The sequence below is a fragment of the Lynx rufus genome, unplaced genomic scaffold, assembly GCF_022079265.1.
Source record: "Lynx rufus isolate CCGP_SWC_20201006 ecotype Redwood Valley unplaced genomic scaffold, mLynRuf1.p SCAF_1, whole genome shotgun sequence".
NCBI classification, from domain to species: domain Eukaryota; kingdom Metazoa; phylum Chordata; class Mammalia; order Carnivora; family Felidae; genus Lynx; species Lynx rufus.
The window spans coordinates 90,863,616-90,887,521 of NW_025814823.1; the positions used below are offsets into that span (position 1 = coordinate 90,863,616).

Sequence of the window (23,906 nt, forward strand, 5' to 3'; positions counted from 1 at the left end):
ACCAGGGCAGATGGGGATCATCACGGGGCATAGATATGTGTGACCCTTCTCCTGAGAAGGGAGCTGGTAAGCCTCTGACCACTGTCCTGGTGAGGGCTCCCAGTTCCCAGAGTGTTTTGGGATGAACATTTTTCTTCATTCTCTTGTTGATATTGTGCCCTTAGAACAAAATGCAACCTCTGTCTGAGACCTGCAAGGCCCCCCTGGTTACCTGTTTCACTTTAAATCTTCCTTCTTTTCCTTCTTTTATCACTGTAGGCTTTGCTGCCCTTCTTTCCCTGGAAGAGAGAAAGCTCTTTCCTGCTGCAGGGCCTTTGCATGTGCTGGCCTCTCTGCTTGAGATACTCATTGCTTAGACTGCCCATTCCCAGTAACTTCTCTCTGATTGGCTTTTAGGTGAAACCTACCCTCACCTTTCCCCTCCTTGTTCCATGTGTTTGATACCACGGGCCTCTTTTTCTTTTCTTCATAGCATCTATCTTTGGAAATTATCTTATTGTGTTGATTTGTTCTGCAAATATTTACTGAGCACCTACTATGTGCCAGGCTGTGCTTTGTCAATCCCAGTATTTCCTGCACGCCTGGAGTAAGGTTGTTTATGAGGCTTTGGCATCCCATCCACCCATGTCTTGCAGTACAGCCAGGATTTTGTTCTAAAGTCAGCGATGATATGAAAAAAGAATGTGGTCAAAACACGCTGGAAATTTTCCTGTGAGCACAGTTTTGTGCCTACAGCCCAGCGCTGTACAGGGCTGGGTACAGAGAGGGATGGAAAGCAATACCAGCTAAGGTATGGAGGGCCTGTTCTGCTATGGATCAGTTCTGAGCTTTTCAGTGTTAAATCATCAGATTCTCAAAAACCACCCTGTGAAGTAGGTGATATTATTATAATTTTTATTAATTTTTTAATGTTTATTTATTTTTGAGAGAGAGAGAGACAGAGTGTGAGCTGGAGAGGGGCAGAGAGAGAATCACAAGCAGGCTCTGCACCAGCAGTGTGGAGCCTGATGTGGGGCTCGAACTCATGAACGGTGAGGTCATGACCAGAGCTGAAACCCAGTCGGTTGCTTAACCGACTGAGCTACCCAGATGTCCCTACACCATGTATTAAAAAAATTTTTTTTTAATGTTCATTTTTTTTTTGAGAGAAAGAGAGAGATAGAGCATGAGTGGGGGGAGGGGCAGAGAGAGAGGGACACGTAAAATCTGAAGAAGGCTCCAGGCTCTGAGCTGTCAGCACAGAGCCTGACGCAGGGCTCAAACTCGTGAACCTCGAGATCATGACCTGAGCTGAAGTCGGACGCTTAACTGACTGAGCCACCCAGGTGCCCTGAGGTAGGTGATATTATTATGCCCATTACACAGTTAAAGAAACTGATGCATGGGAAGGTTAAGTTTCCTAAGGTCACAAGACTGGAAAGTGGCTGACGAGTCCAGGCTGCCTATTTCAGGACTGCTTCGAGGAGTTGAATCCATCCATGTTGGTGAGCCGTGATGCCCAGGCAGCAACAGTGACAGGGTGGGGAAGGAGGAGCCCTCTAATTAGGAAGCCTGCTTCATTATTCCAGAGGAACAGCCTCAGTTTGAACCCTGCATTGAAAATGAGGATGTGCCAGGCTCCAAGCTCTGTGTGACACTGGGAGGGAGGTGAGGCGTATGATCCCAGCCCTATAGATGAGGAGACAGGGTGTGGAGAGGCTGAGCATGCTGTGTGCAAGTCACTGTGGGGGTGCTGGAGACACCCATCTGGCCAGCAGGAGAGAAAGGCACTTTGGTGAATGAGCTCGAATTCAGGCATCTAGTGGCCAGTGGACAATCATGTGGATGCCGCCACCATGCCTGGGAGAGGTGACCTGGGTTAGAGGGAAGAGGGGGCCGAGTGCAGAGCTAATGAGAGGGTAGACGGAGCTGGTAGCCCCTTTGATGTGGGAGCAAGGAAAGGGAGGAGCCCTAGATGTCCCCAGAGCCCTGGTGTCAGGGGAGATGCCAGATGTGAACCAAGGAGGGACTGGAGCAGGGGTGGGGGCTGGGATGGGGTGGAAATGGGGCTCTGAGTAGCAGGGGATCTGAGACACCCTGGTGGAGATGCTGGGGGTTACTGCATTTATAGCATGGGATGGACCTGGCTGGGGTGGTTGGTGCCCCGACTCTTAAACCCATAGGAATGAGATTGCCCCCGAGGGAAGGGGCTGGAGATGGAGCTGAGGAGAGGCCATGTACATGGGGGCAGGATGCCATCCATCAAGACTGGCCCTGAGGACCTGCCAGAGGCATCAGGTACAGTGTGAAGAGAAAAGTCTTCTCCAGAGGGGCTGCCTTCAGCCAGATCCGCAGAGCCGGCAAGAGCAGCTGGGCACAGGGATGATTATTTCACCAGAACCAAAGACTTTAAAATGCCATCCAAAAGGTATAGGTGTATGTATATTTTTGTTCTCTTTCAGTGGAACAGTCAGAAGAAGGGAGCACTGTTTTTCAGGGAGCAGAAGTGACCAGTTCTTCCATGAGCTCCATTTCAAATGTCCTGGGGACTTTGTGTCTGATCTCAGTGTTTCTGTAGAGGAGGAGGGAACCATCTGGAGCTGCTGGGAGGGAGCCAGCCAAGAAGGACCTTCCTACTAGGGATGGGGCCTTGGGCTGGAGAGAGGCCTCCTTGAACCTTCTGGAGGAGCTGGGGGGTCCCCAGGGAGTCTGCAGTGGCTGTGGTGATGGCCAAAGGCTTTCAGCTCTGCATCCAGAGTTTCCTCCCACGGGTCCTGGCCTTAGGATCCCGTGGTTAACACTACTGCCAGCCCCAGCTGGAAGCTTTGGCCCTTTAAACACCCACATTCTAGATGCTGTGAATGGGGCAGGGTCAGGCGAATTGGATAGAAGAAATCTGACACAAAGGTAGTGTGACCTGAAGAGAATAAAGCCCCAGATGCCAGGGATCCTGGGGTCCAGCAAGAACTTGGCTAGGGCCACTGGTTGACATTCCCAGTGAGGAAATGCCCAGTGAGGCTTACAAAGGACTGGAACCCAAAACCCCATGATAGGATTGTGCCCTTCACAAGTTACATACAGGATTTATATGTAAAGAAATTAATTCTCCATGCTCTATAGGTGACATTGTCTGGGAATGGGATAAAACGTCACATGGGGAATGTCTTCTTTCACCAGGCAGGGGTAAGCCTGGGACTACGCCTTGCTCTCATTCGGAAATAAAAGCAAACAAGGTGTTGGGGGCATCGGGGCTGACCTCTAACACACATTCTGCCCCAGACGGCCACTTCAGGCTTGTCCCAGTAACACCCTCTGTCCCGTGTCAGCAGCTGGTTCAGCAATGGGCATGTGACCCAGCTGTGGCCCACAGATCCAAGAAGGGCTAGCCAGCCCTTCTGGGAGAGGGCAGGACGCCTGCATGTGGCTTGGCGATCCTTCTATGTGGTCAGGATAGCCAGGTGTCATGTTGAGCTCTGGAGCCACCATACCTGCAGACCTCCTGATGTGTGACATGATACATTTCTTTATGTTTTAAGCTGGCTGTTTTATTTATAGCTAGGGGCATCTTTTATTTTTATTTTTTAAAGTTTTTATTTTTATTTATTTTGAGAGAGATATAGAGAGCAAGCTGGGGAGGGGGAGAGAGAGAGAGAAGGAGACAGAATCCCAAGCAGGCTCTGCGTTGTCAGTGCAGAGCCCAACGCGGGGCTGGAACTCATGAAACCGTGAGATCACGACCTGAGCCGAAGTCAAGAATTGAACACTAAACCAAGTGAGCCACCCAGGTGCCCCTAGCTAGGGGCATCTTAAGGGGACCCAGAAATCTTTCTCAGGTGGGAGAGCTGGACCAAATGACCAGACACAGATGGACCCAGGGCTCCAGACCCTGATCCGAGTGGGCCTAGGACATTGCCACCTGCCCCACCCAGACATTGCCTTGAAAGTTCGTGGGCCTCACTGCCTCTCTGCCAGGTCAGGCATACATACAAGTAGGCACTGAGCTTTTATTTTTCCCTGGGTCATTACTGTTTAGATTGAGTTGGAGCCTCCAGCTGTGTCTCCATTTAGAAGTGTTGATTGAGCCTGGATCCCCAAGCCTTCAAATTTTAAGTACTTTGTCTTCCTCTTTCAGGCAGAACTGATCCCAGCGGTGGTGGGACACCTCTGTGAGGAACGTGGCAATGAACAAAATTGCTGCCCAGATACTACCCTTATTTCCTCTTTTGCCTGACACAGCTCCCTGTCAGGGTGTGTGGGTGTGTGTGTGCGCGCGCACACACTCAAGAAACAACAAGAACCACACTCCCCAAAGGCCACCGGGCCTCCACGTTCTGTTCAATCAGCATTCCCCTGACATATTGCTTACCAAGGCCGCTCGTGGCCAGATCTCTGCCAGTGCATCTGACGGGGCCACTGCACCCGCTGTTTGCCAACAGCAGAGAGGGGACTGAGCTGCTGTCTTCAGAGGACCCTTGACAAGGTCACTAAGACCTCAACGGCTTGTTATGCTCTGCATACGGGTCCCAGGAGACTGGAAGAGTCTAGGTCCCTCCCCCCAACCCCTGGGAGCTTGCTTGCTGAGAGGGAGGACAGTGAAACCTCATTGCCTCCATCTGCTTGTTGCCCGCAGCGTGGGCAGGGCCTGCCAAGGATGATGACCTCGTCAAAGGGCAAGAAGAACTTCTGGTTTCTGTGTGGCCACCAGGGGACAGGAATGGCTCTGATGAAGTCTGTGCTGGCACATGTGGCCTGAAAGCTAGAGATAGAGCCAGAAGCCCTGCCCCAAGTTTTCAGAATAAGGCAGGGCATCCATCCCATCCAGAGCTGGGCCAGGCACCGAGGAAGACATTCTCCTTTCTTAACATCTCTGCCCTGAGACATGTGCAGTGGTCTGTGACATCCAAGATGACCAGGAAGGGTCCTCCTCTCTTTCTGTCTCTCACATCCTTCAGGAAGATTTTTTAAAAATGTTTATTTTTGAGAGAGTGCAAGCGGGAGAGGTGCAGAGAGAGGGGGACAGGGGATTTGAAGTGGGTTCTGCCCTGACAGGTGACAGCGGTGAGCCCCACATGGGGCTCGAACTCATGAACCACAAGATCATGACCTGAGCTGAAGTTAGATGCTCAAATGACTGAGCCACCCAGGTGCGCCCCTTGGGAAGATTTTAAGAGAGTCAGAGGGCCCGAGATCACCCTGAATTGCCCTCATCCCTCTCTGGGGCTATTCTAGATCAGGGTTCCAAGTCCAGCCCTTCAGGGATCAGTTGGTAACAACTGTGAGCCATAGGACAGTGGTAGTGGTGGGGACTGTATCCAGCAGGAGAGCACAAGCCAGATCTAAAGACATTTGAGTCCAGCTAAAACCAAACACATGTGACCCACACTAACTAAGTGTTCCAGTTGAGTTGACCCCGTGGTCCTTGGTTTTGTGTCTTTGGGATCTAGACTGAATGAGTCTACCTGAACAAAGTACCATGAGGGAATTCTGTGTCCCACTTCTCATCTGAAAGAAAAGAAGTGGGGACCAGAGAGTGAGGCAAGCCCCGGGGGTTGGCCAGTACTTTCCAGAAGAGGAAGAGGAGAGATCTGAAACCATGAAAATTTGAAGATGTAGGGAGGTGCCTCTTTTTTTTTTTTTTTTTTGAGCTGCGGACAGGTGATCAGGGAACTAGGACAAGTCAACACGGGGCCCCCTACATGAAGGACTCAATAGGAAATTGCAATGCACATGTGCCTGATTCATCTGCTCAGCCTTGTGGGATATCACGGTGGGGAGTGAAGAAAGGGCTGGTCATGGGCAGTGATCTGCCTCCCACTCATGTCTGGGTGAGGCCCCAGGAGGCCAGAGGCGACGTGGGAAGGAACAGCCGCCAGGGCTCATTCACGAGTGACGGGGAGACAAACCCTCTTTCCAAGGTGTAGCCTACTGCTGGTATTTCAAAGTGGTGCCAGATAATGTAGTTAGGTGGCCCCGTCTGAAAATAGCACTTCGCAAAGTGAGAGAGCCATCCATTTTCAATTCTGCTCTTCTAATGGCATCAAGGGAAAGGTCTCTGCTTCTGCTAGTCTGTCTCACCATTTTCCCCACACTTGCCAGTCAGCTTTGGCCTCAGCGCCTTTTGCAGGCAATCGTATCTAGAATTTGACAATATTTTTTTTGGGGGGGGCTTGATTTTATTTATTTTTGGCAGTTATCTTTGCATTATGGTAAGATGTTGGCCTTTCCATATTTATAGTGGTGATTTAAAGTATCCTTTAAAACCTTAAGTACAAGTACGTGGTTAAGTACTGTATGAAGAAATAACTGTGGGGATGGTGGGGGGATTATGGTAACAATAATAGACCTGGCAGAGGAGCGACTGAGACAGTAGAACATGACCCTTGAAGTAGGTGAGGCTGCTGGTTGGGTCTTATCCGTCTTTTGAGGAGGAGGAAAACACAGATAACCACAGGAGGAATGAGTGGAAGAGTGTCATGAGTTTCAAGACAGCACCTAGATAGACACAGGTCTGGGCTGCCCAGCTCCCTCAACCTTCCGGATTCAACCCATGCCACTTCTTACAGGAAGTCCTCCACGATGCCTGGCTCTGAAGCCATCTCTCTTCCCATACACTGATCACCATCCACTTTCTCTGGAACCAGGTATGTCATCAGAGATGACAAAAGTGGATGCCTGCTGGGGGTGGGGGAAGAAGACCTGTAGTGAACTGCAGGGCAGATGCCCCATTTCATGGTTGATAAGCAGAAATGCAGGCCCGGTGTGGCCACACTTTCCAATTTCTCAAGAAAAACTGAAATCTAAATTCTTATGTGAAATTTCACTATTTTTAGCATTGACAACAAATGTTCACTATGTCTGGGGGCTGGATCCTGTCTTGGGCACCCTCAGGCAACACAGAGGGAAGATTCCAGGTGAAGATGGCCATCAAGCTGCAGAGCCCTCACACCCAGATCCTGAAGATGACGGAACCGAGGATGCAAAATCACAGCTAGAACAAGTTGTGCAAGTCATGTGTTTCTCCATAAGACCGGGCCCTCCTGGCCGGCAGGAGGGCCCTGAGTCATCAGACCCTGCCTGACCAAGGCCAGCCCCAAAGCCCTGACCACATTGGTTTGGGGCAGGTGAATGAGAAAACCCAAAAGGTGTCCACCATCCAGGGAAGTGAGGCAGAAGTCTGGGCTCACATAGCAGAGATGTCCCCAAAGAGACATGCCTAGGAGGGGGTTTCCAGGTGGGACCTAGGGAGGGAAGGTCACTGTGCTGGGGGACAGCAGGCCTGGTAGGAGAGTGACTCCAGGCAGTGGGAGCACTGTACTGGAGAGGCGGGGATTCCACCTGGGGATGGGCTTTGGCAAACTTGCTCCAGAATGGAGAGGGATGCCTCGGGTGCTGAGTTGGAAAAGGTGGGTAGAGTGTAGAGAGGCTATTTTAGGCAGGCCTGGGAGTGCAAAGGCCAAAGGCCAGGAGGCTGGTGGAGGCGGAGCAAATGAGGGCAGCAACCTGACTGAGCTCTGGGAGGCAGGCACAGGCTAGGGTGGAGAAGGCTGTATTCAGAGGTTGCAACAGAGGGTTGACTAGGCAGAGAGGGACAGGAACTTCAGGCAGAGAGGAGTTGGGGACTAAGAAACCTTGCATCTCTCCGTAAGGGTAAAAGTTTATATTTGGGATAGCCCCTGCAGTGCACGCACCCTCCTATTGAAAGCATCTTCCAGCCTCTGGTGTTTCCATCTCAAGCTTCCCCAACCCCGTCCCATTCCTACGCCCGGTCCTGCCCCAGGGCTCCCAGAGAGTGTGAGGCGGCCCTTTGAGCCCCAAGGCTGACGGGCGGGACCCGGGCGCCCCAAGGACTCTGGGTGGAGATGCTCGGGCGGGAGCCGCTCCTCCGAGGTTGGGCGCCGCTCCTCCGAGGTTGTGCGCCGCGAGGGCGCGGGGCGCGTCCGATGGTGGCCGGTGGCGGGGCTCCCCCCCCCCCCGCCCGGCCCGGCCCGGCCCGCCAGCCGCGCTTCTCTGCCGCCGCCTCGGGGCGTCTCTGCTTCGCTACGAGCCGGGAACCGCCGCGGCGGCGGCGCGAGGAGGGGAGCGGGCGGCGGCGGCGGTGGCGGCGGCGGCGGCGGCGGCCGCGCCAAGAAGCGCCGGGTCACCGCAGGCTGAGGCGCCCGCCGTCCCCGCCCTCCCCCTCGCTCGCCTTCTCCTCCCTCCCGCCTCCCTCGCTCGCTCGCTCCTTCCCTCTCCCCGCCTCCCCTCCGCGCTCCCCCGCCCTCCCCTCCGCGCCTCGCCTCCTCCGCCCCGCGCCCTGCGGTGCTGCAGCTGCGGGCGGCTCCAGCTGCCCCCAGATGTGGGCTGGGCGGCGCGCGGGGAACTTTCGCGCCGGCAGCGAGTGCGGGGCCCCGGCTGCGGTCCGGCTGCCATGGATCCGCCGGCGGGAGCCGCTCACCGCCTGCTCTGCCCCGCGCTGCTGCTGCTGCTGCTGCTGCCGCCGCTCCTGCTGCCGCCGCCGCCCGCGGACGCCCGGCTCGCCGCCGCCGCCGCCGACCCCCCAGGTAGGTGCGGCCGGGCCCCCGAGCTCCACGACCCCTGTCGGCCGGGCCCCGCCCCGCGTGCCCCGCCGCCCCCTCCCCAGGCGTCGTCCAGACCGACTTGGGCAAACTCTGCGCACCCCTCCCGGGGCCAAGTTGGCCAACTTCGGGGCCGGGTTGGTCGCGCAGGGGGCGCCCCGCGGCGCACCGGAGCGCCTCGGGCCGGGGGGAGCCTCGGAGCGTTCGCGGCTCCCGAGACGCGGAGCGTGGAGATGGAGGACCGGGAAAGCCCCGCGGCAGAGAGCGCAGCGCTAGCCCCAGCGGGTCCTGGGGAGCCAGGGCGAGGCTGCGCCGGGGCTCGCGTCCGGGGACGCTCGGGAGGAGCCGGGTGCTGAGCTCGCCGCCTTGGGCCCTGAGAACTGATGGGGCTCCCTGGAGGGAATCCCTGAAGATCCGAGGGACCCTGCTCCACCCCTCCCTGCCCTCGGGCGCGCGGGGCGGGGGGCCAGCGTTGGTCCAACCGAGAGCTGGACACGGAGGACAGGCCGCGCGTGCCGGGGGGAGCCGAGTCCTCGCCGCTCCGGAGGCAAGCGGTGAGGGCGCCCGGGCGGCGGGGACCGCGGAGGGGTAGAGGCGCACGGGTAGGGGGCCAACCGGCAACGGCTTCGGAGCAGCCCCATGTCCTGCCAAGGACGGTAGGTTCAAGGGACCGGGAACAGCCTGACGGGGCCATCCCCAGGGGAACTGTGAGGAGCTCGCGGAGCCCCAACCCGGAACCGGGCAGGGGGCAGAGCTCTTGGCTGGCAGGGTCCCAGAGGGGGACGGCCTGGGGGCGGCGGGGCTCCGGAGTGATGTCCCTGTTAACGCCCCTTCCCAGTTGGAAGAAGGCCGGGGAGGTGAAGGTTAGTTTCTGGGGGTTGTTTGGCAGAATGCCCTTCCCTGTTCGCAGTGGTGGCGGCGGCGGGGTGGTGGAGGGATGCGGGGTTTCGCGGCGAGGCTCTGGCGGGTCTGACGCCCCTTCCCGTTGCAGGAGGGCCCCCGGGGCACGGAGCGGAGCGCATCCTGGCGGTGCCGGTGCGCACTGACGCCCAGGGCCGCTTGGTGTCCCACGTGGTGTCGGCGGCGTCTGCCCAGGCTGGGGTACGCGCCCGCAGGGCCGCCCCTGACCAGACCCCGGGCTTACCTGGAGGCAACGAGGAGGACCCCGGCGGCCGCCTCTTCTACAATGTCACAGTCTTCGGCCGAGACCTGCACCTACGGCTGCGGCCCAATGCCCGCCTCGTGGCGCCCGGGGCCACGGTGGAGTGGCAAAGCGAGTCGGGCGCCACCCGCGTGGAGCCCCTGCTCGGGACGTGCCTCTATGTCGGAGACGTGGCGGGCCTGGCTGAAGCCTCGTCCGTGGCGCTCAGCAACTGCGACGGGCTCGTGAGTACTCACTTCTCTCGCTCCTTTCTGTCCAAGGCCCTTGCCTGGGAATTGGAGGCTGGTTACCTGTGAGTCCAAGGCCTGCACTGAGGACCTCCTCTGTGCCCCTGTGTGCGGGGACCACGGGGCACTGACTGAAGTGGTTGGCAGGAAAGCAAGTTATTTTGACCGGCTGGAGAGCGGGTGATTTAGGCAGTGGGTCAGGGTCTCTAAAGCTCTGATCAAGCAGAAGAGTGTGGTGTCCCTTATGCGTGCTGGGCCCCAGGTCTTCCTATCGTAGCCAAGTGTGTGTACATCTCTGGGAGTGTGTGAATCTGCACATGTGTCTTGGAATGTTGGTGTGCACTCGCGTCTGGGTACCTGTGCACCTGCGTGAATATGTGTCTTGTGTGTGAGCGTATCTGTAGGTTTCTGCTCATTTGGGTGTCAGGGTATCTGTTGAGTGTGCGTCCCCGTGCATTTGAGAATGTGGGGTATGTGTGCAAGGGGGCACGTGGGTTGGCGGTCAGTCTGCTTGCTTCTGTGCTACCCAGGGAGCGGGGAGTGGTGCTGAAATGCCCGGTTATTCCTCTGCCCCCTGGCTGACCGGGAGCCACTGATTTTTATGCTGTGGTTTCCTGTTGAACTCCAGCTGGTAATTTGAAAAGTCGGTTTTCTCTCTCTATTTTGAGCCAAGGGGAGCATTTGGAAATACAGGCTCTGGTGCCCACAGGTAGCCTCTGAAGGACAGGAGAGAGGCCCAGTCCCCTCCTGGGACTTTTTGGGCCACCCAGTGCGACTGGAGCCCTGGGAAGTTTTCCTGTTTTCAGGGGCCCCAGAGGGACCATGGCTTGGCATCAGGGGTCCTCAGAGGAAGCCTGGATCGATGCTCAGGGAGGAGGCTGACATTGGCGGTGCTCTGTCCGGCCGCCCCGGGGCCTGGCACGGGCAGAAGCCACTGCAGTTTTCTATTTTGGATTGGGTGTGCGGTGGTCAGGCTGGCGGTGCTGGCCAGACATCTGAAGCCGCCCACCGTGGCTTCTGCTGTAAGTGCTGCTCAGGACACTCCCGTTCTGAGCGAGTGGCCGCCCTCCCAGCGCTGCTGGCCCCCAAGTCCCCCTGTCCTCAGGCTCGTCCTGCCTGCCTGCAGAGCCAGCAATGACACCAGTGCCCCACAACCGCTGGTGTTCTTTTTATGGAGACACAGGAAATGTCACTTGTTGCTTCGGAAAATCACTGCCTTTGGCTGGATTTCATTAGAACCCAGGCATATTGCAAACAACTATAAATGTCCTTGGAGGAATTGGGTTATCCTGGTGCGGCCCTTTGTATGTCTGAGGACGTCCCGGGCCTCGTAGGTGTGTCTCATTTCGTGCTGCAGGTGAATTTCCTAAATCAAAGGAAATCGGTGCTGGGGACTCCAGGGGTTGGGGGAGTTGACATGGATGCAGTCTGTAGGTGGGCCAGCTCCTGTGTACTGATTAATTCCTGAAGGACAGCACTTCAGGGAGTCTGTGTCACTATATCACTCATTTGTCTGTCATTTGGTGATTCATTTGTTTAGCCAGAACCTCCTAGTGTGTTTGTCCACTGTGCCAGTCAGAGGTGTTCCTCGCCCGGTGCCCACCTGGGTTGAGGGGCTGAGCAGTACCCCGTCCCTGCCTTTGACAGTGATCTCCTGGGGGCTATTTGAAGAAAGAGTTGCCAATAGGCAAAGGTGCATGTTGGCAATCTCAGAAGAGGGAAGAAGACGTGCAGAGGTACCAGGTATGCGTTGGCCGGGTCAGGACAGACATGGTGAGTGAGATGTCACATGTACTGGACACACGCCTGCACACGTACAAGATGGAGCAGGAAAGAGTTGGACTTGGAAGACTGGCTGGGCCTTGCCTCAGGGGCCTTGAATACTGTCAGTGAAAAATGGCCTTGAGACAGTGGGGCATCAATTTTAGTTCTTTAAATTTCTTTGTTTTTCTTTTTTTTCTTCTTCTATTCTTCCTTCCTTCCTTCCTTCCTTCCTTCCCTCCCTCCCTCCCTCCCTCCCTTCCTTCCTTCTTTCCTTCCTTCCTTCCTTCGGCCTAGAGATGGTAGGGCATCAATATTAGTTTTTTACTATTTTTCTTTTTTCTTTTCTTTTCCCCTTCCTTCCTTCCTTCCTTCCTTCCTTCCTTCCTTCCTTCCTTCTCCTTCCTTCCTTCCTTCCTTCCTTTTCCTTCCTTCCTTCCTTCCTTCCTTCCTTCCTTCCTTCCTTCCCTCCCTCCCTCCCTCCCTTCTTTCCTTCCTTCCTTCCTTCGGCCTAGAGATGGTAGGTCATCAATATTAGTTTTTTACTATTTTTCTTTTCTTTTCCCCTTCCTTCCTTCCTTCCTTCCTTCCTTCCTTCCTTCCTTCCTTCCTTCCTTTTCCTTCCTTCCTCCCTCCCTCCCTCCCTCCCTCCCTTCCTCCCTCCCTCCCTTCCTTCTTTCCTTCCCTCCTTCCTTTTGTTTTGGCATGTGTGCCTCTTCTCATTTTATAACAATTAATTCCTTAACCTTTGAAGCCTCTCTGCATCAGTGATAGGCCTGGGGCTTTATACATCATGCAAAGCCGTGGTCTCCACAGCTGTCCTGCAGGGGAGGGATCCTCATCCCTGGTTTGCAGATAGGCAGGGAGGCTCTAGGAGGATGAGCCACTTGCTCAAGACCACATAGGTAGGATTCTGGCCTGGTTCCCTCCAGCTACTTTTGCCACAGCGCTCCCAAGACACTGAGATAGGCAATACCTGTGCATCCCCAATGGGCCTTATATGGATAAATGCATCTCACTCACCCAGAAACCCAGGCCCTTAACCCCCGTGCCACACAGGCCACCTTTCTCCTCAGCTTTTGCTCTTCCTTCATAGATAACACAACACACGAAGCAGGTATGTCAGGCTGTGGTGTGTGTGCAAATCCCCAGGGACCTGGTTAAAATGCAGGTTCATCACATCTGCGGTGGGGCCTGAAGTTCTGCATTTCTCATAAGCTCCGAGGCTAATGCTCCTGGGCCTCGGCTCGCCCTTTGAGAAGCCAGGCTCAATAGCCCCCTTTCTGCAAGAGAGTTCTGCAGATTGTACTACACGTTGCCTCTAGCAAATGGGGTTCAGCTGGCAAACTGGTGTGGGCAGTGCTGTACCTACCTTGCATTTAGCTTGTGAGATTCAGGGAGTCCATCGGGATCTCTGAGAAGTTCTGTAATGAAGAAGTCGTCTCAGGACTCCTGGGTGGCTCTGTCGGTTAAGTGTCCGGGTCTTGATCTCAGGTCAGGTCTTGATCTCAGGGTTGTGATTTCAAACCCTGCGTTGGACTCCATGCTGGGCGTGGAGCCTACTTAAAAAAAAAAAAAAAGGAAATGTCTTGTGCTCTGTGTAATCCATCATGTTCTACGCAGATGGGACCGTGGAACCCCTTCTTTGCAGAACATTTGGAACTGGTCTTCCTGGAAGACGTGAAGAGAAACCACAGAGCAGGGTCCCAGCAGGCAGCTGTGGTCTTAGAGCTTACATTTAGATGGGACATGCCTTTCCCAAGAGCCACAAGCCCTTTCAGGCCTAATGTCCTGCTCCTGGCCAGGGACACACAGTTGCTCATCTACTTGCCTGGCCCTGAGTTTGTTTCTCTGCTTTAAAGGAAGGCACAGTGGCAGTAGCTTTGTTTTCTGTGGACAGGAGTCTCCTAATCGAGGGGATTCTTAATTCACCATATTTGTCAGGATCTTTTCAGTTACAAGTGACAGCTTAAGTTAAATTAGTTTAAACAAACAAAAAAAGGGAAGTTATTAGCTCACAGAATGGTAAATCTTCAGGCATGGCTGAATCCAGGTGCACTTGTCTCCTGTCTCTGTCTTCTATGTGTTAGCTTTGTTGTCAGGTGCAGTTCTTCTGTGGTGCCCCCGTCTTTCCAGGGGCCCAGCAGTGCCTGACTGACATCTTTTTCTGATTATTTCTGGCTGAGTCCTGGGTATGACTCTGGCTAGCCTGGGGTCTAATGCTCTTGTGAGAACCCCAGAAATGGAGACCGGAAGAGGTGCTGTTTCCTCAGTTACCATGAGATTGGGATTCTGGGCCTGCCAAGATGTAGATCTTTCTGGAGTCAGGTAGAGGTGCAGACTCAAGAGATGCCACATGAAGACATGCTTTGTAAGGCATGCCGGGCACTTTATTTCCAGAGAGGCTGGGAAATGTAGAGTTTCCAGGTTGTCTTTTTTTTTTTTTTTTTTTTTTTTTTTTTTTTTTTACAGCCACTAGACAGAAATTGTTCATGATATGCACAGGGAAAGGGTAAAGTTTGCCTTTTCACAATGCATAAGAAAATTACGCTTAATGAAGGATTCTTGCATGTCGCGTTGCTATAGTTTTCTAGTACCTCTCGGGCCACGTGATAGGTATGCTAATTTCACATCATTCTTATATGCTCATCGAAAACCCAATAAGGGGCACCTGGTGTCTCAGTCAGTTAAACGTCCGACTCTTTATTTTGGCCCAGGTCATGATCTCAAGGTTGTGAGATCGAGTCCCCTGTCAGGTTCTGTGCTGAGAGTGGAGCCTGCTTAAGATTTTTTTTTTCTCTCTCTCTCCCTCTGCCCCACTCCCCTCCTCAAAAATACAGCAACAACAACGAGAAGGCTGTTGGCATAAAAATAATAGTAACTCTTAGTTTTTTGTGCCTCTACTATGTGCCAGGCTCCCTGCTGAGCACCTGATATCACCCTGTTCAATCCTCGCACTATCCTGTGGTCTATGCCTGATATCCCCATTCTACAGATGAATGAACTGAACCTCCAAATGCTGAAACCTTGCTTCTGATTCGAAGACCACGCCAACTACATTTTATTGCCTTTTTTTTTTTTTGCATGCCAAAAAAAAGAATAAAAAGGAAGAAATGCATTTCTTGAAAACAGTCCTTACCTTTCCTGTTTTGACTCTTGGAGACCTTCTCAGTCAGGGGCGTTGCCTGTTGTTTGTGGGAGCAGGGAGCAGTCCTGGTGGCTGACACACTGCTCACCCGCTCCAGCCTGCAGCCCCTGGCAGGTTGCCTCAGTCTTCACAGCTGGGTGATGGCAGCGGGGACTCCAGTAGGACCGAAGCACCCCTCACCACCTCTGCCTCCCACCTCAGTGCCGCTCTGGGGACCTCTCTGGCCAGATAGGGCCTGACAGGGCCAGTGGGTGGAAGTCTTCATGGGCTAGGCAGTGGGAAGGGTCTGGTCTCTGAGGTCTGGTCCCATCCTGAGGTCTGACCAGGGGGGCAGTGTATATCCTAATGTGGGAGCTCAGTATGAGCCCCCATGATTCTGCTAGGCAGAGCCCTCATCATATGGCCAAGGTTGAGAGAGGCCCAAGGACTTCTGCCTGGTGGGCTGGGGCTCCTGGCCAGGATGGCAGCCTGGCCAGGAGCCAACTCTGTCCAGTCTTTTTTTTTTTTTTTTTACATTTATTTATTTTTGAGAGAGGGAGAGAGAGAGAGAGGGAGAGAATGCACATATGTGTGTGTGAGCATGGGGGTGGGGCAGAGAGAGGGGGATGGAGGGTTTGAAGTGGGTTCCATGCTGTCAGTGCAGAGCCCGATGTGGGACTCGAACCCACGAACTGTGAGATCGCGACCTGAGTGGAAGTGGGACGCTTCACCGACTGAGCCACCCAGGCACCCCTGTCCAGTCTTTTTAAGTGTCACCAAGGTCTACAGAGAAAAGTCACTTGCTGGCTCAAGGGACCAAGATGAGTTTCATTCCAGCTGGCTCAGATGCTAGAGTCGGGCAGGCAGGTGTGGCAGGCTCGGGCTGTGGGGCTGGGGTGAGGGTGCCTAGGACTTGCAGCTGTCCCTTGTAAGGTCTTCCTCCCTCCCACCCTACCTTGGCACTGCCTGGTGGGGGAGGGCAGTGAGAAGATCTCAGGAACACCACAGAGGGGCTGTGGGACATTCCAAGTTCCCTGGGTCTTGGGGTTCCTCAGGTCAGAACAGCAGAGGCACCTGTTTGGCCCCTGCTCTTGGCAATCTACACAGCTGTCCCAGAGTAGTCTCAGCATCCTCCATGGCTTCTTGGCTCCTTGTTGTTTTAAGATTCATTCAGTTTACATGACAGAAAACTGACTTACAATGAATGAAATAAACAAGGGAGGTCATGGGCCCAATTATCTATGGGGTCCTGAGGAATTCAGGCATGGCTGGATCCAGGGGCTCAGGGCTTGTTTCAGCACATGCTCTCTGCCTTTCAGTTCTGTCACTCTTTGTGTTTATCTCAACATGGCCTTCCCCATGTGGGGGCCACCGGCAACTTCTGCTTAATTTGTCTTCTTCCACGGTGGCAATCAGAAATGGAGAGCAGTTCTTTCTGGGTGGTTCCTGCTAGCATCCTGGAGAGGGCTCTGATAGGGCCCATTTTTATTTTTATTTTTTATTTTTTTTAATATATGAAATTTATTGTCAGATTGGTTTCCATACAACACCCAGTGCTCATCCCAAAAGATGCCCTCTTCAATACCCATCACCTACCCTCCCCTCCCTCCCACCCCGCATCAACCCTCAGTTTGTTCTCAGTTCTTAAGAGTCTCTTATGCTTTGGCTCTCTCCCACTCTAACCTCTTTGTTTGTTTGTTTTTTTCCCTTCCCCTCCCCCATGGGTTTCTGTTAAGTTTCTCAGGATCCACATAAGAGTGAAACCATATGGTATCTGTCTTTCTCTGTATGGCTTATTTCACTTAGCATCACACTCTCCAGTTCCATCCACGTTGCCACAAAGGGCCATATTTCGTTCTTTCTCATTGCCACGTAGTACTTCATTGTGTATATAAACCACAATTTCTTTATCCATTCATCAGTTGATGGACATTTAGGCTCTTTCCACAATTTGGCTATTGTTGAGAGTGCTGCTATAAACATTGGGGTACAAGTGCCCCTATGCATCAGTACTCCTGTATCCCTTGGGTAAATTCCTAGCAGTGCTACTGCTGGGTCATAGGGTAGGTCTATTTTTAATTTTTTGAGGAACCTCCACACTGTGTTCCAGAGCGGCTGCACCAGTTTGCATTCCCACCAACAGTGCAAGAGGGTTCCCATTTCTCCACATCCTCTCCAGCATCTATAGTCTCCTGATTTGTTCATTTTGGCCACTCTGACTGGCGTGAGGTGGTATCTGAGTGTGGTTTTGATTTGTATTTCCCTGATGAGGAGCGACGTTGAGCATCTTTTCATGTGCCTGTTGGCCATCTGGATGTCTTCTTTAGAGAAGTGTCTATTCATGTTTTCTGTGATAGGGCCCATTTTTAAAATGATCGCTATGATGTAGGCCTGGCCTGAGTCTCTTGCTCACCTTTGGGATTGAAAGTGAGGGTCAGATCCCCAAACTCTGGAGTGGGTTGGCGTTTTATGTAAAAGCAAGAGGAGGGTGAATGTGCCAGGCAGATGAAAACAGTTGCCACCACACATTCCACCCGGACTCCAGGTCCCAGAGTCCAGCCCAGGTCTCTTCCTGGGCTCCAGACTTGCCTGCGCAGCTGCCTCCAGGGCTCCTTCTCTGGTTGACCCTATGCTTCTGAAATGGAATGCACTCTCCATTCTCTTCCAGACCCACCCTTTCTTGGGTGGGAATCCCAGGATCACCCCTCTCCTCCCTGTGCATGACCCCATATCCAGCCAGCCACCATCTTAGACATCTCTGGACTTCATTCCAGTGCCCACCTCTCCACCATGCCTGACTCTAAGCCCCGTCTTTTGTGCCTGTGTTCCTCAGCTGCTGCTGAGTGGTCTCTCCCCAGCAACTCTTGCCTCACACAGCAGCCAGACTGATTTTATAAACCACATATTAAATCATGTCACTCCTTTGTTCAAGATCTTTCAATGATTTTTATTGCCCTTAAAAAAAAAAACCCTGGAAAAACATCCAAACCCACTGGCCTGGCATTCAAGGCCCCCTATGACCTGGCCCAGTGGCTTCCAGGTTCGTCTGTCATTGTGTCCCCCTCATGCCTGTGCCCCAGTCACACTGATCTTTTATTTCCTCCAACTCTGACACTCCCAGCTCAGGGCCTTTGCATAGGCTGTGTGCCTGGACCACTCTTATCCCTTCATCTTTACTTGGCTCAGTCTGTAGGTCTCAGCCAAGTGGCATTTCATACAGGAAGCCATCCTAGACATTCGCATGCCATGTTACACCCTGTGCTTCTTAGTAACCTGTACCATAGGTAATGTGTATCTGGCTATGTCTGGGCTATGTAGGGCCCAGCTGTGAAATCAGAGTTCCTGAAGCCTATGTAGGAAAGGGCTGGGGACTTGCCCTTGAGACCCTGTACCCTTCCCTTCCGCCCCCCCCCCCCAATGCCCAGGGCTGGCCTGCCTCTCCTTATCTGCTCTCTTGCCAATCCCAGAATGTCCACCTTCAGTGGGGCAGACCACTGAGAATGGCTGACAGCTCTGCCTCCTTTCCCACAGGAAAGCACTTGTACACACATGTGGTATTACAGGTTTCTTGCCCCCACTTTGGGGTTCATGAAACCTGAGTTCAAAACCACTGGTCTAAATCAAACTAAGTAGGGGAGGGAAGTTCCCCCCCCCCCAAACCCACCCCAGGCATGTATGGGGAAGTGTTAGGTGGGGGTGAGGAGATATCAGGCTGGGCTCTGGCAAGCCACCTTGCAAGCCCGGGCAAATCCTCCCACCATGAGAGCCATCAGTTGGTCCAGATGGAAAGTGGGGGTTGGAGTTAACCATTTCTAGGACCCTTCCAGGGCAACTCCAGGTGTCTTAGGGGCCAGGTGGGGAACAGACAGACACACGTGAGGGAACAGAGTTGGAGGATGGAGAGGCGGGGATCCCCGCGGACCCAAGCCCCACCTCCCTTGAGAGATTGTTGCCTCTGGTGAGTGTGGGCTCTTTGCTGCGGAATCCTCTATTGTTACTTCAGAGAAACTATGTTTCTGAATCTGTTGATATCATGTGGGCAAACAAGTCCACTGTGAAGACTGACAGGTCCTCTGACAGGGCCTCCAGAGGCAGGTGTGGAAGCACTGGGAGATGTGCTAGCAGCAGGATCATTAGATGGGCCAGGGTTCCCTGCCAGCAGGGGCTGGGGAACCTGCTGAGAACCCAGCCTCACTTCATCACAGCTGTCCCACATACCCTTCCAGGACATCCACAACCTTCTGGCTGACCTCCCCACCACTTCTCACTGGGAAGGATTTGGTGGAAGGGAAGGAGCTTCCTAGGGGCTCTTCCCTGCCTGGGCTGGGTAGGAACATGCACTGACCTGTGGCTGCCATGATGGAGGCTTACTTGTCAGGAGTTTGTGTTCAAGGTGGCAGATCAGCAGCCTGTGACCCCACCCACCACCCCATTTCCTCGTGGTGGCCCCTCAGAATGAGACTCATCTGTCTTTATTGAATAAGGCATCCAAAGGCGGAGGCGCCTGGGTAGCTCAGTTGGTTAAGCGTCAGCCTTCAGCTCAGGTCACGATCTCGCGTCCAACTTTGGCGCAGGTGATGCTCTTGCAGTTCATGGGTTCAAGCCCCGTGTCAGGCTCTGTGCTGATACCTGGGAGTCTGGAGCCTGGTTTGGATTCTGTGCCTCCCTCTCTTTCTGCCCTCCCTTGCTCACACTCTGTCTCTCTCAAAAATAAATAAGCATTAAAAAAAAAAAAAGAATAAGGCATCCAAAGGCACCTAGAGTAGTCAAAATCATAGACAGGAGAGTGCTGGTTGCCAGGGGCTGGGGGGACGAGGGGAGAGGAGTTATTATTAATAGTTACGGTTTCAGTTCTACAAGGAAAAAAAGAATTATAGAGATGGATAGTGGTGATGGTTGCACAACATTAAGAATGCATTTACTAGCACACTAAGCACTACACAAAGAATGGTTAAGATGGTAAATTTTATGTTGTGTGTATTTTACCACGTGAAAAAGGGCATCTGAGGACTCATGGGATTCAGTAGGTAGTTCAGGGTTGGAGTGGTGCCCCTTGAATCCCACTCACCCAGTTTTCCTCCCCTGTGTAACTCTTTCCCCTGGAGGACCAGTGGCTGCGGCTGTCCCCACACCCCTCACATCCCCAGGGACAGGCTGGGGAAAGAGAAGCTGTCTAGTTTTTGGAGGTTCCCGCCAGTCTTGAGCTTCACTCTGATTGGCTGGGATTAGGTCACGGGACTTTTCTATAGCCAATCACTGTGACCCAGGAATGCCATGTGCTGATTGGCTCTGGCTGAGTCATATGCCGCAGCCACGGCTTCGAACAGCGCCGGGAGAGCGCCGGGAGCTGCGACCACCCGTGACTGCGGGGTAGCGGCTTCCCGCCTGTGTCACTCTTCTGCCGGCTGAGGGCCCTGCTGCCCGCGCTGTCCCTCAAGAAAAGGCAGCGGATCAGTGTCTATACCGGCTACCTTTCCTGGAACATGTACCCTATCACTGCGGTCGTCCTGTGAGCTCGCCATTGCTGTCCCCCTTTGACAGATGAGGAAACTGAGGCTCTGGTGAGTTACTCGGATCTGTGGGCTCTCCCAGTGTGGTGTCGCCTCTCTCCATGGAATCCTCTAGGGTAAAGGACATAGTGGATTGGTCGGTCACTGATCTCCAAGCCTGAGCTCTGGGAGGCCAGCTCTTTCTGAGTCATCCTCTGTCACCTTGACACCCCCTGCCCTGACTCTGTGGCCATGTGTGTTTCTGGCACTGGTTGTGGAGTGTAACGGTGCCATCCATTTATGTGTTGGCAGGCTTCAGGCTCTTTCTGCCCCATGGCCAGCCTTGGCTGCCTGTCCCCTTGTGCCCCCAGCCCTTAGTGAGTGAAGAGTGATGCTGAGGGTCAGCTGGAAGGTGGGGAAGGCCAGATCCTCACCTAGGCCTGCTGTGAGCACCATGAGCGCCATAGCCAGGGTGAGCACTCACTGAGGAGCTCATTTGCTCTGAGACACAGGGACATCTCCCATGGCCTGGAGTGTCCACCTAGCACTGAGGCTGGCTTTACTGTGCAGTGGCCTCAGCTGTGGTCTGGGCCTCCCCGTTCGGTCTCTGAGATCCATAGGGGCAAATGCGTGTGGGGTCCTTCCTGGGACCTTGGGTCTGTACTGGCAGGCAGACACATCCTTCATTACCCTCACTGCCCTCCTCTGGTTGGACAGCCTGGGGGAACATATGTGCATGTTTGTGAGCCTCTGCATGGCAATGTGTGTGTGTATGTGGAAAGGTGTGAGTGTGTGTGCATGTGCATGCATATCTGTGTGAGTGTGATGTGAAAATGGATGTGCATGTAAGTGTGTGTGTGTGTCCATGCATGGGAGCGTATGCATTGGAGTGAGCATGAGTGTGAGCGTGTGCGTGGGTGTGAATGTGCATGTTTGTGTCTGTGTGTAGGTGTATATATGTCCCCATTTGAGTGAGCATGTGCATTCAAGTGTGAGTGTGTATTATGGTCGTGTGTGTTCTTGGCAGGGGTTTCCTTCAAGGGGAGGGGATTGAGAGGGAGTAGAAGTACTGAGGGGAGGGGGAGACCCCAGCCCTCTGAATCTTGGGACCACCTTGGATCCCCCTTCCCCCACTGGCAGGTGCTCTGGAATGGGAGGGCCCAGGTAGGAGCCTCTTGCTCTGCTGCTTATGTTTCATATTAAATGTCAACTGTCCACCGGGTCTGCGGTGCTGCCATTAATATGGAGAAGTTATTACAGAGCCTGGAGCTGGCTCCTCGGGCTCATCCATGAATTTCAATTACCTTGCACATCTACTCTAGGCCTGTGGAGTGGGGTGCACAGCTTCTCCTTGGAGGCAGAGGAAACCCTGGCATCCAGGACCCAGGCCCAGACAGTGCAGGGAGCCTAGGCAGGCTCTGCGCTGCCCCACCTTGCCCTGCAGGTTTCAAGTGAGCACGGACTTGGTGTGGCCCAGAGGCTGCCGTGTCACACGGTCATCTCTGTCCCACATAACTGGGCAGCCAGGACAAAGGCTAAAATGCCACTAAACCTCATTTCCTTGGCTTGCAAAGGAGGGGAACCTATCCACACCTGCCTTGCTGGGCATTGGAAGGATGCGTGGGTGCACAGCAAGCCCTTAGCCCAGGCCTAGGGCTTGGGAAATTTATGCATTTCATCAGATCGAAGGTGCCATCAATCATAGGGCACACCAAGTAAGAGCAGACACTACTGATAAAACTGCGCCGTGCTGCCTTAACTTCGGTCCTAAGAGGCATAGATAGGCACCAGCCACCCTGCCCCTAGTTGCTCCAAAGAGTGGGCCATTTCTCCCTTCTCACTCGCTTTACTTACTTAGCATGTGACTGCCTTCTTCATTTTGGGGTGTCTTCTTCTCCTTGGTAAAGTGTGGGGTTGCGGTCATTCCTCCAGGGACATTCCTCACTGATGCCAAAGCTACACACTTCCTTGTCTCGGTGACCTTCTGCACATGCTATAAATGTTTGCCATTGTGGTGTGGTTTTTCGAGGACATTTTGGGTGGCAAGGATCTCCACACAAGAAGAGCTGCCCCTACACCCAATTCAAGTGAAGTAATAGCAATATGAGTGAAACACCATGGGCAGGCGGGTGCATGCCAGCCAACACCAGCCACTGCATGGTTGCTGCCGACTGCTGGCGGTGAGAAGATCCGTTGATTTCCTCCCCAGTTCAGAGGTGGTAAATGCGAAAAATGTGCGTCTGGAGTCCTGGGCATGCGGTTTTTATTGTTGTTGTTGCTAGTATTATTATTATGTTACAAACGATTTCAGGGCACTGTCTGAGAGCTGGCATGCAACTCTCAGGCCGAGAAGCAGAGCAGCGGCTGACACAGGGCCATTCAGCCAGAGGGACTAGCCCTTGCTAGCTCTGTGAGCAGAATATTCAAGGATTCATCTTTGAACCTGGATATTTCTCCTCTGAAAGCAGGGATTGTGACTCCATGGCAAATAAGGTGAATTTCTGTTCCATGCAAGATTTGTCTAAGTCTCAGGCGTGGCCAGTGTGATTGGGAACAGAGCTTCTGTAGGTACAATGAAAAGTGGCTCAAGCGTGGTGAACATGAATGTATATAAAAAAACACACATCAGTGTTTTTTTAATGGATGACGCCACATACCATCTCCCGTCACTTGCAAACGAAATGTCGGGTTGATCGATATCACAGATGAATTCTGTTTTTCTGTCACTCTGTTCTTCAACCTGTACTAAACTGTGTTTATCATTAGAGCCTTTAAGCTGTGATGTCTGAAGTATTAGCTACTTTATAGCTACACTGTCCACCACGGTAGCTATGAGCCAGCTGAACTATGAGCTGGGTGAGGCTTTTGACTGTTTGAAATGTGACTGGTCTGAAGTGAGTGTGTGAAGTGAGTGCCTAAGTGTAAAATACTCAGTATTCAAAGACTTACTACAAAAAAATATATAAGATATTTCATGATTATCTAGAAGTATTGATCATAGGTTAAAATGTTAATATTTTGGATATACCGGATAAAGTAAGAAATATTGCTGAAATTAATTTCACCTTTTTTTTTTCCCTCAACGTGGCTCCATGTGAAGTTCTCATTACATTTCTGTTGGACGGTGCTGATTTGAGACATCTGGCTGGGTACCTCCCATTTTGCTGTTACTCTTTTGCAAAATTTTCTTGGCTGGTCACATCTGTTTATTCTTTCAATTGAATTTTAGAATTGTTTTGTCAGGTTAAAAACATCCCTTGCGAATTTGATTGACATTAAATTAAACCTAGAAACCAATTAAAGGAGGAATTGACATAATTTACAGCATTTACCAGGAACATGGTGTATTTTTCAATCGATTTAATTCTGCTTTGATGTTACTCAGTAAAGTATTATACATTTTTTATATGGGTCACCCATTGTTTTAAATCACGGTCATTTCAAGGATTTTTTTCCTTTTTGCTATTTATTGAATCATTTCCATCTATCGTTGGTGTACAGGAAGGTTATTGATTTTTATATAATTATCTTTTATCAAGCTGCTTGATTGAACTCATTAATTCTAATATATCTTTGTGGATCCCCTTGGGTTTTCTAGGTATACCG

At 52.8% G+C, this 23,906-nt stretch overlaps 1 protein-coding gene across 1 annotated transcript in view; it reads left to right on the top strand.

The window, feature by feature from the left end:
- The first annotated feature begins 8,279 nt into the window (after nt 1-8,279).
- Nucleotides 8,280-23,906, top strand: part of ADAMTS2 (ADAM metallopeptidase with thrombospondin type 1 motif 2) — a 245,032-nt gene continuing 229,405 nt past the window's right edge. Inside the window, exons 1-2 of the mRNA XM_047083060.1 lie at nt 8,280-8,519; nt 9,526-9,920. Coding sequence (XP_046939016.1) covers nt 8,387-8,519; nt 9,526-9,920 — 528 coding nt within the window. The 5' untranslated portion in view covers nt 8,280-8,386. The remainder of the gene's footprint in view (nt 8,520-9,525; nt 9,921-23,906) is intronic.